Source organism: Pterocles gutturalis, unplaced genomic scaffold (genome assembly GCF_000699245.1).
Source record: "Pterocles gutturalis isolate BGI_N339 unplaced genomic scaffold, ASM69924v1 scaffold10309, whole genome shotgun sequence".
Classification (NCBI taxonomy): Eukaryota; Metazoa; Chordata; class Aves; order Pterocliformes; family Pteroclidae; genus Pterocles; species Pterocles gutturalis.
The window spans coordinates 1-13,550 of record NW_010135744.1 but is presented as its reverse complement, the minus strand read 5'-3'; the positions used below and the strand labels follow the sequence as shown (position 1 = coordinate 13,550).

At 44.6% G+C, this 13,550-nt stretch overlaps 1 protein-coding gene across 1 annotated transcript; it reads right to left on the bottom strand.

The window, feature by feature from the left end:
- Nucleotides 1-1,840: 1,840 nt before the first annotated feature.
- Nucleotides 1,841-11,674, bottom strand: CRLF3 (cytokine receptor-like factor 3). Its single transcript, XM_010082021.1, has 8 exons — nt 11,603-11,674; nt 11,147-11,354; nt 9,175-9,262; nt 8,547-8,724; nt 6,839-7,061; nt 6,044-6,176; nt 2,486-2,598; nt 1,841-2,151 (listed from the first exon to the last, which is right to left on the bottom strand). The coding sequence occupies exons 1-8, from the start codon at nt 11,672-11,674 to the stop codon at nt 1,898-1,900; spliced, it is 1,269 nt and encodes a 422-aa protein (XP_010080323.1). The 3' UTR covers nt 1,841-1,897.
- Nucleotides 11,675-13,550: the final 1,876 nt, after the last annotated feature.

The following is a 13,550-nucleotide window of genomic DNA, read 5'->3' as shown; positions in this document are numbered from 1 at the left end:
GTATTGAAAACACTCTTCACAGAATAACTCAAAGGCACGCTGAACGTACAGCATAAGCTAGTACTCTCTTACTCCCTAACAGTGAAACAGTTAAGCTTGAAAAACTGAGAATACTGCAGCCTTTTTGTGGCTAACACTGGAGAATCCTACCTGCAGGTGTCCCGCCTTCCTCAGCTCGTGTGTCTCAGTAAATTCCAACCTGACTCTGCCATGTGCAGGTTCTTTGCTTCCATCTGAATCTACTCACAATTTTTTTTCTTATAAATGATATAAGTATCAACTGCTCTTCTCCTCTTCTGAAATTCGTGTACCCTTACTCCAGATCCTCAGGGGGAAAATGCACGCAAGATGACTCATCTTTTTGTATTGACAATGCGAGTACAGGGGATATTAATCCAATGTCAATTTAACTTTTTCTGCTAGCAGAGAAGGCTAATGTAGCATGTTGACACTGAAGGAAAAAGGGGAGAATGATTGTCTAAGTTTTATAAAAATATTGCTATTCTAACATGCTAAAATATATTAAACTTGAGGTAAGAAGGTCCCTTTTAAGGCCTTCCATGAGCATTACTTTAAAATATTCTTTATTCAAACAGTATTGCAATCTTGACCAGAAACAGGCTCCAGCTTAGTTGCTCCTTAAGGGAAATAGTTGTAACTTCATGTAACTTCTGAATTCAAAGGCAATTAACTCATGATAATTTCTTATCCCATCCTACTACCTGGAGGAGAGAGCTCAGTTACCACCCTCTGCTCCCCTTCGACTGCCCCGGTTACACGTGTGCCAGTGAGCTCTGCCTGAAGCCCCCACCCCACGCCCATCTCCTGCCGCAGCCCCAGCTCACTGCAGGGGCCGAGTCCCCTGTGCTTGGACCATAAACCTGCGCTACTGCCCATCACTGCGAGGTGTTCCCAGCAGCTGCCTGGGGCTTCCAGGAATCCAGCACACGAGAGCAGCACTTCCCTCGTCTCAGTTGTTGGCCAACAGAAGAAGGTTGTCTCCAAGTCCTACACGGGCTCTGTGAGGAACCGTGGCTGCCAGCTGCATGTCAGCCTATGCACTAATCCCCAAGACGTGCTCTGACACAGGCTGCAAGGCAAATCACAGCTAGGGAAGAGAGAGCAGAAGAGGATAACCGTCCTACTCTAGGCAGCGGTCTGGTTTGAGGCAAGCATCCGCAGTAAGCTGATGTAAGCATCACCATGCAACTACTCCAGAAGGTATATTCCAAGTGACAACACAGAAAACGGTTCAAGAAATATCTGGAAATAAGGCACTTACGTGAGACGTTTAACAGAGCGGCTACATATCTAAACAGACGTTATGGCTCAGACATCCTTGCTCTGGAGGAGTGAACAGTACCGTGCGTGGAAGAAATTGCTGCTGCACACAGAATCCACTACCTGTTCATACTATGAAGGCAGCATTGTGCACAAGGAAGCATAGCAGGACATTGCTGCTCTAAATACTTTGTTCTTTTGTGAGTGGTATAAATAAAACTTTGGTCCATTACCACCCCTCCACCCCCTAACCGTTTACAGGCTTATTTCACAGAACAGCAGCATTAAGCAAAATTAACTCTACACAACACACGTACCCTGAGACTAGGTACAATGAAATACTGACAAAAATCAAGTCTGGAGGAAAAAAGGGAAAGGTCTTATGGACTGCTTAAATTAATCTGCCTATGCAAATGCCTGTTTCTAACTTTTTCCAGAGTAACAAATGCAATGTTTCACGATTATTTTTTGAAATGAATCCAGTAGGAAGTACAATACAGTGGAGTTCAAGTAGTATAAAGATGGGTTTTTGTTAACATTGTTGATGTCAAACAGCTGGAAACTCAGGTTTTAACATGACACTTTATAGCAACAACGAAAATCCCTTCACTCACTGCTAAAACACCAGAACTTTCCAGCCTGGGTATAAAAATGAACACCCAAAATACAAAGAGACACAGCATTGATCAAGTACCCAGTCAAAGACCACCTCTCTGTTGTTAGAGCTAATGGTTACTCTGAGCTTGAAGTTTCCTCCCTCGTTGCTGGAAGGCCCCAACTGCACAACTTCCATGTCAAACGTCACCATCGATCCAGAAGTAACAGCAGGCAGTTGGTTTGTCATCTCCTTTCCATTTACAAAAACTGCCCCTGAAACAGTCAAGATATCAAACGCTATTTCTCACTTTCTGTACATACTAACATGCAACACTACATCTCCCTATTTTTTGCAGGCAAATAGAAATGGAAAGCAACCCCGCACCGCTGCTTTGTGTCACATCAAACAGGCTGCAATAACTGCAGGCAGGAAGAGCAGATCCGTGATCTCACTGCAGACTAACTGCACAAGCAGTATGTGCAGAGAAGGTGGCTGAAGGTGCTCACATGTGATCCAGGGATACAAAGAACTGGAGGGTACAGGTTTTGGGAAAGGAGTGGCGGGGGGGCGGAAATCCCATTCTTCAATTATGCAATTCAGACTCACCGTTTGTGCTAACACACACAGCTTTATCCCGCTGCAGAGAATCGTAGCCGTTCTGCTGCTCCACACACACTCCCAGGCTGTCTCGTCTGTCTGGCTGTCCCACGGTTTCAATTCTGCTGAGCAAAACAGTAAGTCAAACCCTGAAGCTTGAAATCAAAACGTACAATGAAATCCAGCCATCCCAGACCTCTGGACTGTGCCCCGGGGCTCTCATCCAGCCTGCTGGGGAGGTCGCTGTGGAATGAGCAGAAGTCCTTCCCAAACGGCTCCACTGTGCAGTGCTCTAACCATTAATCTGCACAAAAACTAAATCTCTTGCTGCAAACTTTCATTGCTCTTTAATAAAATTCTCCACTGTCACAACTCAGAGTCTTCTAAAGTTATTAACAGCTTGAGTAAAAGAGCAGCACTCATACTTGGTTGGTCCCAAACAACAGGAAAAAAACTTCCTCAGAAGCTTTTAAGAACTGGGAATTAAACTGAGCAGTAGACCAGCACACAATGGGTTAACTCTTTCAAGACAAACAAGGAAGATAAAATTGGAACCATGTTTTACTTTTGCACTCCATTAGGTTTTTCAGTCCCCTGGGAATGTCACTGAGATAGCAAAAGCCTTGTGCTGTACAGCAAAGAAAAAAAAAATACCCAAAAAGCTTTTCATTTGGAAGCGATCCACAATGTTTTGCAAAACAATTTCATTAAATGAGATTTCAAATTCATTTTGGTACTCTACTTTAGATTTTAAACCCTGAGTTCCTGGTGAAACTTTAGACACAGCTATTTATCTGTAAAACTGAGAGGTAAAGCCTTTGTAACATTAATTCATTCCATCCCTAGTTAAGGGAGCTTTTCTTGAGTTTCGCATTGGAAGTGTTTGTACATTCACAAGAATGACCAAAAATGCAGAATTATAAACCCATTAAAAAGCAGGAGTTGTGTCATGTCAATCTGTATCCACACGTACTTGCTCATTCATACAGATCCTTCTGGCAGAGCACTGTCAAGGTCACCTGGACCAGCACCAGTAGGAAGAAAAGGTATCAAACAAGGACCAGGAGAGTGGATCCACAGCAGGAGGAGCGATGGGACACCCAGAGCGGGAGCGTTTACACAGGAGTGAGACCAGCTGAACATTTTCAGTTCAGCACTCTCAGAGGCGTCCACACTGCATCCAGGCTGAGGCCACGTTATTCACCGTGCACTCCTGCATTCATCACACCCAGGCCTTCCAGCGTCAGGGCTCCCTGCACCGCTGCCCCGTGCTCCGGGACTGGGCTGCAAGCTGTGCAAACCTTCCTTCCACCGTAACGAGGAAAGCACAACCAGAGTGCCCAAGACAACGGCCAACCTGTAATTCTCCAGCAGCTTTCCTCCTCTCGCATGCACAGGGAGAGGACCAGGATCTGGTGGAGGTTTTGATTATTCAGCAATTAATAACTAGACCAAGACACAGAGCCCAGAGCACCACCGCACAATCTCCTATGCTTTGCTTTACTAGGCTGATTTCTCCTATCACATTAACAATGTTATTCTCCAGCCTCTATGATCCCTGGGACTTAAAAAGCCCACAGAATACATGGTAGGAACAAGGCTCAGCAGGACGCTGCTTGAAGCCCTTCTCACCACTCCCAATGCTGCAGAGCAAAGCCTGGCCTCTGTCACTGCAGCACAGACACCGAACCAGTCCAAGCACCACCAGTTCCCATTTGTCTCAGAGCACAGAGAAGTAAATCTGTGGGTGATCACACACACTTCTTCTGTACGAGCTGTCAGTAGAGTTGTGGTGGGTTCCTCACAAAGCCAGCACGATCTTCGTAGGGCATCTGCTGGATGATCCCAAATCCCAGCCCAGCCAGCCTGACTGTAGCTGCTCCCTGCGAGCAAAAGCTTGAGAGCCAGCTGCGGAGCAGGTCACCGCGGAGAAACGTTCCCTTTCCTAAGGGCAGCTCCCTGAAGGCTGCAAAGAAATGGGATGAGTCTTGACTTAAAGCGATGATGTTTTCCTACAACTTGGCCAAATGCCTCACCTCGAAGGATAACCGAAGCAGTCTATCTTTAGAAAGCAGATGCAAAGCATTGCATTTATCACAGCTTCACTCTTCTCTGACGAGGTATGCCTGTGTCCTGAACGCACAAGAAGAATACAAAGCTGCTTCAAAACATCTGTAACACAAACCTTGCTTAGTTTGCTCCACAAGCCACTTATCCCCCTGTGAATACGCTTTTGTTTCCACAGGCGGAGAAAGCCAAGCGCCAAGTACTACATCTCCCTGCTTAGAAAATCTCGCACACTTTCAAACAAGAAACTACTCCCGGACATTGGAAGAGGAACACAACTGATTTTTGAGGCTGTCTTCCATCTTAAGACTCGTGTCATTGCAGTTCTTGTGGACATGTGCTTGTTAGTGCTCTGCCATCCTGAAACAATCTCCTTTTGGAGAGGAGTCCACACTACCAGAACGTAAAGCCAAAGATTTTCATGTGTTACCAATAAAAAAAGATAAAAGGCACTGGTCTGAAAAAGAACCAAGGGAAACCTCAAAGTTCTGCCTTTAATTTCACAGGCATTTCTGAGCCAAGAGATGTTAAATCTAGCAACAGATTTCAAATGAAAGCTTTAGATCTTTTTATCCCATCTCAGACAGGGCAACCCAATACTTCCCCGTACTGCAACCATCTAAAATTAAGATAATTCATTATCAGGAAGGGAGAAATGAAACACTACGGAATAAGCTATGAAAATACCATGAACTTGCCTTTGGGGGTTGCCTGCTGTCCAGCAAGTAGCTGGATTTAACCAGGGAAAGATGGAATAAAGCTTCAGAGTCTCTGAGGTCTGTAATTACAACTGACATATCCACAAGAACATTCCTCATATCCCGTTAAACAGCATCATCTCAGGAATAGGACTACAGGCAGCAAAGCTGACAAGGTTTTTAATCACATTCTGTGTCAAATGAGAAGCTTGAATTTCACAACATCCCTTCTACACTCAAGAGTTTTTAATGCCAGTTTCAAGCAGTAGTCTGATCACCACTAATTATCCCAGATGTTCAAGACATCAGTGTCCCACTGCCATCCTTACCTGTCCCAGCAGCACATGTAACTTTTTCACATCCAAAGTCATCAAAGCATGTGCATCGTCTGGGAAGGAAAAAACCCACTGACCCAAGGTTAAAAAGAATCAATAGCAAGCCTCCACTGCCTTCTGACCAGCCAGCAACAGCGGCCACGAAACTCAAGGAAGTTCAACATTCCACAGATTTGCTCAGCGGGGCTGTATGTGACCATCCCTCAGGAGTTCACTCATCTCTCTTTTAGACAGATGCAGGTCCTACAAAAACATCAGGTGTTTTCCTGAAGAGCCAGGAAGTAGAAGTAAAGAAAAGGAAGATCAGACTTCAGACAGACATGCCACCTTGACCAGGGCTGAGCTGATGTGAAGGTCAAACACGCATCGGGACTGAGGTTGACACACCACTCAGACAGAACGGACCAGAGAAGGAAGCTTGGCTCACAGGAGAGGCAGGAGACAGCAGCTGTCCAGCAGGTACTTGCCTGAACGTTAATGTTTGCCCACAGAAGTAAGTAGGAGCTTTGGAGTAGAGCACGCCGCATGACTGGGAATCATTTCGAAGTGCTATGTTTCTTCGACTGCTCAAGCTGTAACCCTCCAAACCAGCTGTCCATTCTTCAAAGAAAAAAAAAAAAAAAAAAAAGCAGCATGAACCTCAACTAGACCAGCTACCGTCTGTGCAAAATCAAAGGCAGTCGCAACGTCCACTCAGTTTACCTGTTACGAAGCTTAAGCTATGGTAAGAACTGGGGCTGGTTTTGATGGAGAGATGGAAAAATTTCTTTTTCAAATTATTTGCAATTACAAAAAGTATTTCTCAGCTCACAGGGTTCACCACAAATTAAATCTTTGCTGCAATCCCTGTGAAGTTGTATCGTAGGCAAGGAAAACCTTCATGACCCAGTGCCCTTATAAATTTGCAAGTGAAGAGAAAATTTAGGTTTTTCTCTCTCCAAGGTAAGAGCTTGTTATGTGACTGCAGGTCATCAAACAATGCTTAAGTAGAGCTGAGGGACAAGGGAAAAAATGCCTCATTTGTGGCTCAGTGATGCTTTCCAAGGCTAAGCACCGAGCTGCCTGCTGGAAAGGCTCACTGACCATCACTCACACTACGAAGCAAAGAATAAATTCTTGGGTGACAGTTCATCATCCATTACACACAGACACTCCACCGTCACACAAAAAGCAGCTCCATAAGTCATTCAGCTATAGACCTCCAGGAGCGCTGCATGGATGACACGGGATTAAGATGCAGACGAACAGCAAGGGACCAGTACCATGGGGAACCAGCGTGGTACGGCCGATCTGGGGAACGCTCCACGGGCTCCACTCCTGCCGCCCATCTCCTCGGGCACAGACTCTGAACTGGTAATCGACATTAGGATCAATATGCAGCACGATGAACTCTGTCTCCGAGCCAACATATACGTCTTCAAAGTGACAGGCAGTACTCTTACGATATTGCAGTCTGTAATCTTGTGGAATGAAGTCATCATCCACCTAGAGAAACATTGATTACATTAACAAAGGACCCCTCTTTCCTTTTGCCTCTGAAGCTGCACATACTCGGGTAGAACTGCAGGCTGTCACCAAAGGCGATTCGGAGTCACAAGGTATTAAAGAGCCCTATAGAAAACAACAGCAGTGTCTGAACCAACTAATACAAAAATTAGTAAAAGAATGATCTGAAAAATTTTCAAAGTACCTATAGGAAAAGAAACATTTAACAGAAGGCTTTTCAATCTAGCAGAGGTGATTGAAGGATCTATGACAAGATCCTTCAGCCAAAAGCTGAAGACAAATTTGCAGAAGAAATTCAGTGCCAGTTTTTAACAGCAAGAGAAACTAATATTATCCTTCATAAACTGTTCCAGGGAATTATTTCCAATTCTTTGGTATCTCTTAAATCAAAAGATATTTTTAATTTTTTTTTCCCCACAAAAGCTCCACTATCCCTCAAGCATTACCAAATTCAGGGAACTCCTCTACGGCACTGAAAATCAGGCCACATGTGACACAGCGCCTATCGCTGTATCATCTGGATCCATGTCCTTTCCAAGGTGAGGATGGCTGACCCATGGCTGGCTGCTGCTAGAACAATGTCGGTTTGTTTAACGCTGCCAAGGAGCGCAGAGCTGTCCAACAACAACAAAACTACATCAGAGCACAGCAGCAATTTACTCAAAAATAGTTTTTGTGTATTGAAGAGAGAGCCCACTTGAGAAGCTAACGCCAATATGAAAATATTTTCTCTTTTATCCACTGCATCTCTCTAAGAACACAAATGTGTCTAGGTGTAAGAGTGTAACAGAACAGGTTCAGCCTCATCCTGGGTCTGCAAAAGCATCTTCAAAGGGCACAGAAGCATCACCCCAGCAGTGAAGTTCGGTCTCGCTGGGAGTGGTTGGTGGGGTTTCCGCTCTGCTCCACAGCGCAAATGGCCATGTGAGAACCACCTCTGTCAGAAATACGCACACCAGCATTTCTTACTCTGGTTTGTACAACAGCATCACAGATTACACTCTATTTATTCACTGAGTAGGAAGAGTGTATATGAAGGACTTGTTTCCTGCATGTCTGGTACCTGAAGCACTTGCTGAAGCGCGGGCAGCCAGGTAGCAGTGTTTGCAGCTGCCCCTCCTGACTTTTCCGTGCACAGGGAGGGAGATCGGGAGGCAAAGGTGCACTAACCTGTCGGCCCTCTCCGCCTGCAGATGGGAGCAGGCAGCGTCCAACAGCAAGAGTCCAACACCCAAGTGTCACTGCCAGGCAGACACCAACCCCAGCACCCACCACAACACCACTAGATGCCCTTGCGCTTAAAAGAGGCCATTACCATCAAAATCTCTTCTAAAGTTTCTAACTGCACACTGGGATAGACTATTCCTTTCAAGGCTGCACAGAATACAGAACGAAAGTGGCTTTTTCAGTTTCTTTCAAGAAAACTGAAGTTTGAATGATTTTCACACAGGATATTTTACCTACCTTACACCATCGGACTAAAATACCTCCGGGCTTCTCAACGAATTCCTCTAGCTGTACAGGTGGGCGAGATGCCACAGTTCCATGCCTGAATATTTGATTTTTCAATATAGTAAGAAGGCAGTCATCCAACTGGGCAGACAAACAAGGCACATCAACCAGGGAGGGCACTTCTGGTAAGCTGAGAAAGGAAAGTTTGCTGTAATGAAAGGGGGCAGCTTCTACAAACTCATATTTTGTCCACACAGTTGAATCTGTGCAGATTTGCAAAGAGAGAACAGCTGCAGAAATTGGCATGTACATTTCAAACTTTAAAGACTCAGAAAACATCCTATTTCAGCCCTAACCAGACTGTCTGTTTCTGGGTAAATACTACAAATACAGGCTGTTCCATAAGGAGGGGTTTCATCATTCACAAATAAACAGACTATTTTTCTACAGAACACATGGAGCTTGAAAACTGTTCTGTGACTGCCAGCCCCAGGAAAAGTCTACGAAACAAACAGGACAGTAACACCTCAAATGAATCTTTTAAGGCAATGGGGCAGAAGGCTTTTGTTTCAAAGAAGAAAAAATCCCCTGTACAGGGAGAGCACACTGCCTCAGTTCTTGTCAGTGTGTCAGATCTTACCTATCTAGCTGAATATGTAAAGCTTTTTTTGTAAAGCTGCAAAGTTTCTCATTCTGTTGTCCCACATCTCCATGGACTGCACTCTCTCCTGGAATCAAATGGTAAAAAATATTCCTAATGAGAAAACATCCAAGAAGGGCATTCTTTGCTTCAAAGAACAACCAGTTCTGACAGGAACATCCAGTTAAACACGAAGCATTCTCAGCACTTTTGCTAGACTCTCAGCTAGAAAACACAATTATAGGTAACAATATAAAGCCTATCTTGCAACTTTTGAAGCTCTGAGAGCTTCCTGTAGACACACCCATAACAGATGTAATAATTTGCCTCAGGTCTCAGACAGTAGCAGAACTGGGGTCAGGTGCCAGAAGTCAGGATTATTAATCCCTTCCTCCACCTGCTTTAAAAGGAAGAACAAAGCAAAGCACCTTCACTGAGCAGAAAATAAGAAAGCAGGAGCTTAAAAGAAAAAAAAAATTAACTATTCTTCTGTTTGCTACAATCTAAATGTTAACTGTTGTCATAATTAAGGAAATAATACATGCATTAAAGTGTGGAGATGAATAGAAATCTTTCCATAAGCTTTCCATATAAAGTGTCATCCCAAACTTCAGCTTACAGAGTCGTACGCTCTGTTCTCCTATCTGATGACTTTATGGGAATTCACAACACAAGCAAGCTCAGTCCCTTTCCAAATGGAGGATTACAAACATTACAAATCTCTAAAGAAAAGCACACGTCATAATTGGCAGGAGGAGATTTAATAACCATGAAGGCTTAACTCCTCTCTGACTCAGATGACACAACTTCGCAAAGCTCCGAGTGCTACGGAGGGAACAGTGACCCAGAGGACAGGAGGTACACAGCTCAGCAGGTTCTCATGAGATCTGATAGGAGCTCGTTATAAAACACAGGCCTCAGCAGGTTCTCATGAGATCTGATAGGAACTCGTATAAAACACAGGCTAATCTTTGCCACCACCCTGTGATTCGGTAACTTGAGACTTAAAATAAAAACAAGGTGACAACCAGCTGTCCCAGAGGTTGTGATGCTAGGAAAAACAAAACAAAATAAATTAATTCTTAAATATTGTCACTACTCCTGTGAGCGGGAGGCACAGAGCTCCCAAGCCAGCACGTTCCTGAAGCGCAAAGCTCAGGTCTGAGTGGAAGCTGGTAGATTTCCTACCCGTGGGAGACTGCCCAATGCACTTTAGTTCACAAAACTGAGATCATGCATGGTGAAAGAAAGTTAAAGTTGAGCCATGAGAACAATGCAAGGAAACTGCCAACACACTCATGGCTCAGACATGCTCCCAGTAGGTTCTCCAGTGTGGGGAAAGCAGGCAAGAGTGACATTCCTTTCTGACTAGGTATTTAGCATCAGAAGCGTACAAACTGGCCCTTACAATGATATTCCACAGGTCTATTTTTCTCTGCCTCATCCTCAGATTTTTTGGAGACAGTTTTCCCCATACAGTGGCCATTCCATTTACCCTGTTCCCAGTCATCAGGGAACAGAACCACACTGAGGAGGAAACATTATCTGTTTACTTCAGCCACTGTTCCACTAAAACACAAATGACTTTCTTCAACCAACAGAGACATTTTGTTATTATGGTATTACAGTATTTTATTTCCAAGTAGCCTGACATAGTCCTCTTTCTAGGGCAGAGGGGTGCAGGACACCGCTGCAGCAAGACATTTCCAAAGCAGGCACTTCCTGCCTTTAAGGAGAGGCTACACTGACATGTACACCCCAGGACTGGAGTGAAATATTAAAATATGGATTTGTAGGAGATAATATTGATCAGCTCTTTGCTACATCTACTCAACTTTAACCTTTTCTTAACATTTGGTCTGAGAGAAGTCCAAAACGAGCCAAATATGCCAATTATAACAGGAATATTCCAGACTTTGAGACACACACACTGACAGGTAGAGCTAAGACTTCGCATCAGGTCCTGCCTTACCTTCCTGGAGCAGATCATTGGCCGTACTGACTCCGTGCTCTATTAGCTTCTGGCATTCATCCAAGGGTTTGATGCTCTCTTGTTCTATAGCATCCACTTCCTGCAGCAGTGACATCAGTCGCTCATCCAACAGCTTCTTGAGGGTCCCTTTTAAATCATTAAAATGCTGCTCAAGTACATCTCTGGTCAATGTTGCACTTTCTCTGATCTAAATTCAGGTAACAGGAAAGAAGGATTCAGGACAAAGACCACACACATCTTTTATTTTTCTAAACAACCTCATCTGCATCTGCCAGTGAAAAGCTGCCTGTGAAGTCAGCTTTAAAAAAAAGGACCACTGGCAGTTAGCAACCAGTGTAGGCATTTTTAGTACATGTACAGCAGGGAAGGAGGCAAAGAAACTAGCCTGGACAAGGGGAAGAGCATATTAACTAAGCAAAACACAAACTGGGTTACGTGTACTTCCATCACGGGATTTTTCTTGTCAGAAGAGTCTGAATGTTCTTCTGTAGGTCTTCTCCTCGCCATCCCCAAAATAATCCTGTTGAAAAACCACTCTGTCGTCACATACAGGTAATCCTCACTGGGAAGCAGAGGACACCAGGCTTTTAGAACACCTTTCCAGTCCCTATCACTTCACTGGATTTTCAAAATGCTTCTAAAGTTTCCAGTCCCTATCACTTCACTGGATTTTTAAAATGCTCCTAAAGCTGCTTTCTTCTAATTATTTTTTTTTTTTTGAATAGCCACCTTTGATTTGTCTGTGCTCCAGGGTTACAGGGCAGGGTAACAGCAAGTCTTGTTTTGATTCTGGAAGACCTAGACCACAGAAGGTTCTACAAGTGCTTATTAAAGTGGTTGCAAACTTGCTGAATCTGACTTTCAGGGAAGAAAACGTATTTGAACACTCCTGAGCTAAAGATGCAAAAGTCAAAAGTAAACATCTCCCTATGAACAGCTTCTCTAAGTCGCGCACACAAGGAAATGCTGCAACAAGCACACAGCCTTACACGTAATTTCTAGATCTTTAGAAGTACAGACAACCAACACAGGAAGTTCTCTGGTTAGGTAGAACAAATTTCCTCTTCAAGTAATATTCATGAACGTCTGCAGCTGCTGCGCAGCTTGGTTTCCCTTCTCTTGTTATTTCAAGACTTAAGAAAAAAAGGAAGTATTTAGCTTCATGAAGGGGTGGGGCGGAGGAAGACAGAGCAGACACTTCTCCGAGCCCATTACCTCCATTACATGCAGACACAAATTCAACAAGTCAGCCTCAGAACTGCAGATATTACTCACTGCACAGAAGAGGAAACGTGAGTCCCTGAACATACAGAGCTGCACGAAGCTTGATGAAAATCATGGCCCATTGGTCCAAAAGAAAAGGATGCCACCTAAGTGATCTAAAGCGCTTTTCTTATCACATCAGACCACCAGTCCCCACAAAAAATAAAGCTTCCACCACCTGAACCCCAGTCTAAGACATTCAGCACTTCTGGACACTGGGAATTCCTGGACATGTGCTGCATGGCTGATTCTTTGTGGACAAAATAGTGCATGGTCCTGAAGGTGGGAAGAGAGAAAACAGAAACACACACACAAGCAGAGAAATTCCCCTGTAGCGGAAGAGGAAAGAAGGTAAGCTAACCAAGCACTCACAGCCCTGCAGAAAGGCAAACTGGCTCCCTCTTAATGCATCCTGAATTATCAGGCAACACCCTGAGATGATGAGGTTTGGATTAGAGACAGCCATGAACAATTCAATTTCTTAAGCAGCTTGCGGTTTTGGAGATGACTAATGTAATGTATGGTGACTGCCCACTTTCACCCAGCAGCAGGACACCAACCCAGCAGATTTATAGCAGGTTTCTATGCTAATGGAATCTGCTTCACAGACATGATCAGGTCACCACAGAAGCATTTTCTGAGTTTGTTTTTATGTATTTACCCTTTGCAGAGTTGAATCAAAGACAGTAAGACACTGGTTCTAGTCTGCAAAAACTAAAACGCTGAGAGGACGACTTAGCAGAGAAGCCAGTCCTTGGCTGGCTCTCCGCTACCTCCCTGCCCACATTTGCATATCGTATCCCGCATCTCCAGCACAGAGCGGGTGGGTTACTGGTCCCAGTGGAAACTCTCCTCTGGCTTCAGTGCACAGCTGCAGAAAAACCAGCTACCCTGGAATGCTGGCAACACCTTCGGGTGACCCACGGGATCTGGTGGCACGGGGAGAGCTGAGGTCAGGACAGCAACCAAACCAGAGCACAGCCTGCCTGGGCAGGAATCTTTTAGACGTGAGTGGAAAGAGACAGGCACAACACCGCCTGTGAAACAAGGCTGGGCATCCCAGCTGCTCTGGACAAGGCAGCTCCTCCAGACGTCCTTACCCCTGCCTTACCGCCTGCCT

Coding starts and splice junctions, on each gene's coding strand:
- CRLF3 (XM_010082021.1), bottom strand. CDS start 11,674: ATGGCGAGGAGAAGACCTACAGAAGAACATTCAGACTCTTCTGACAAG. Junction 7,062..8,546: donor TTTTAGTCCGATGGTGTAAG/GTAGGTAAAATA, acceptor ATGTTTCTCTAG/GTGGATGATGACTTCATTCC. Junction 2,599..6,043: donor GGGCAAACATTAACGTTCAG/GCAAGTACCTGC, acceptor TTTGCTCAGCAG/AATTGAAACCGTGGGACAGC.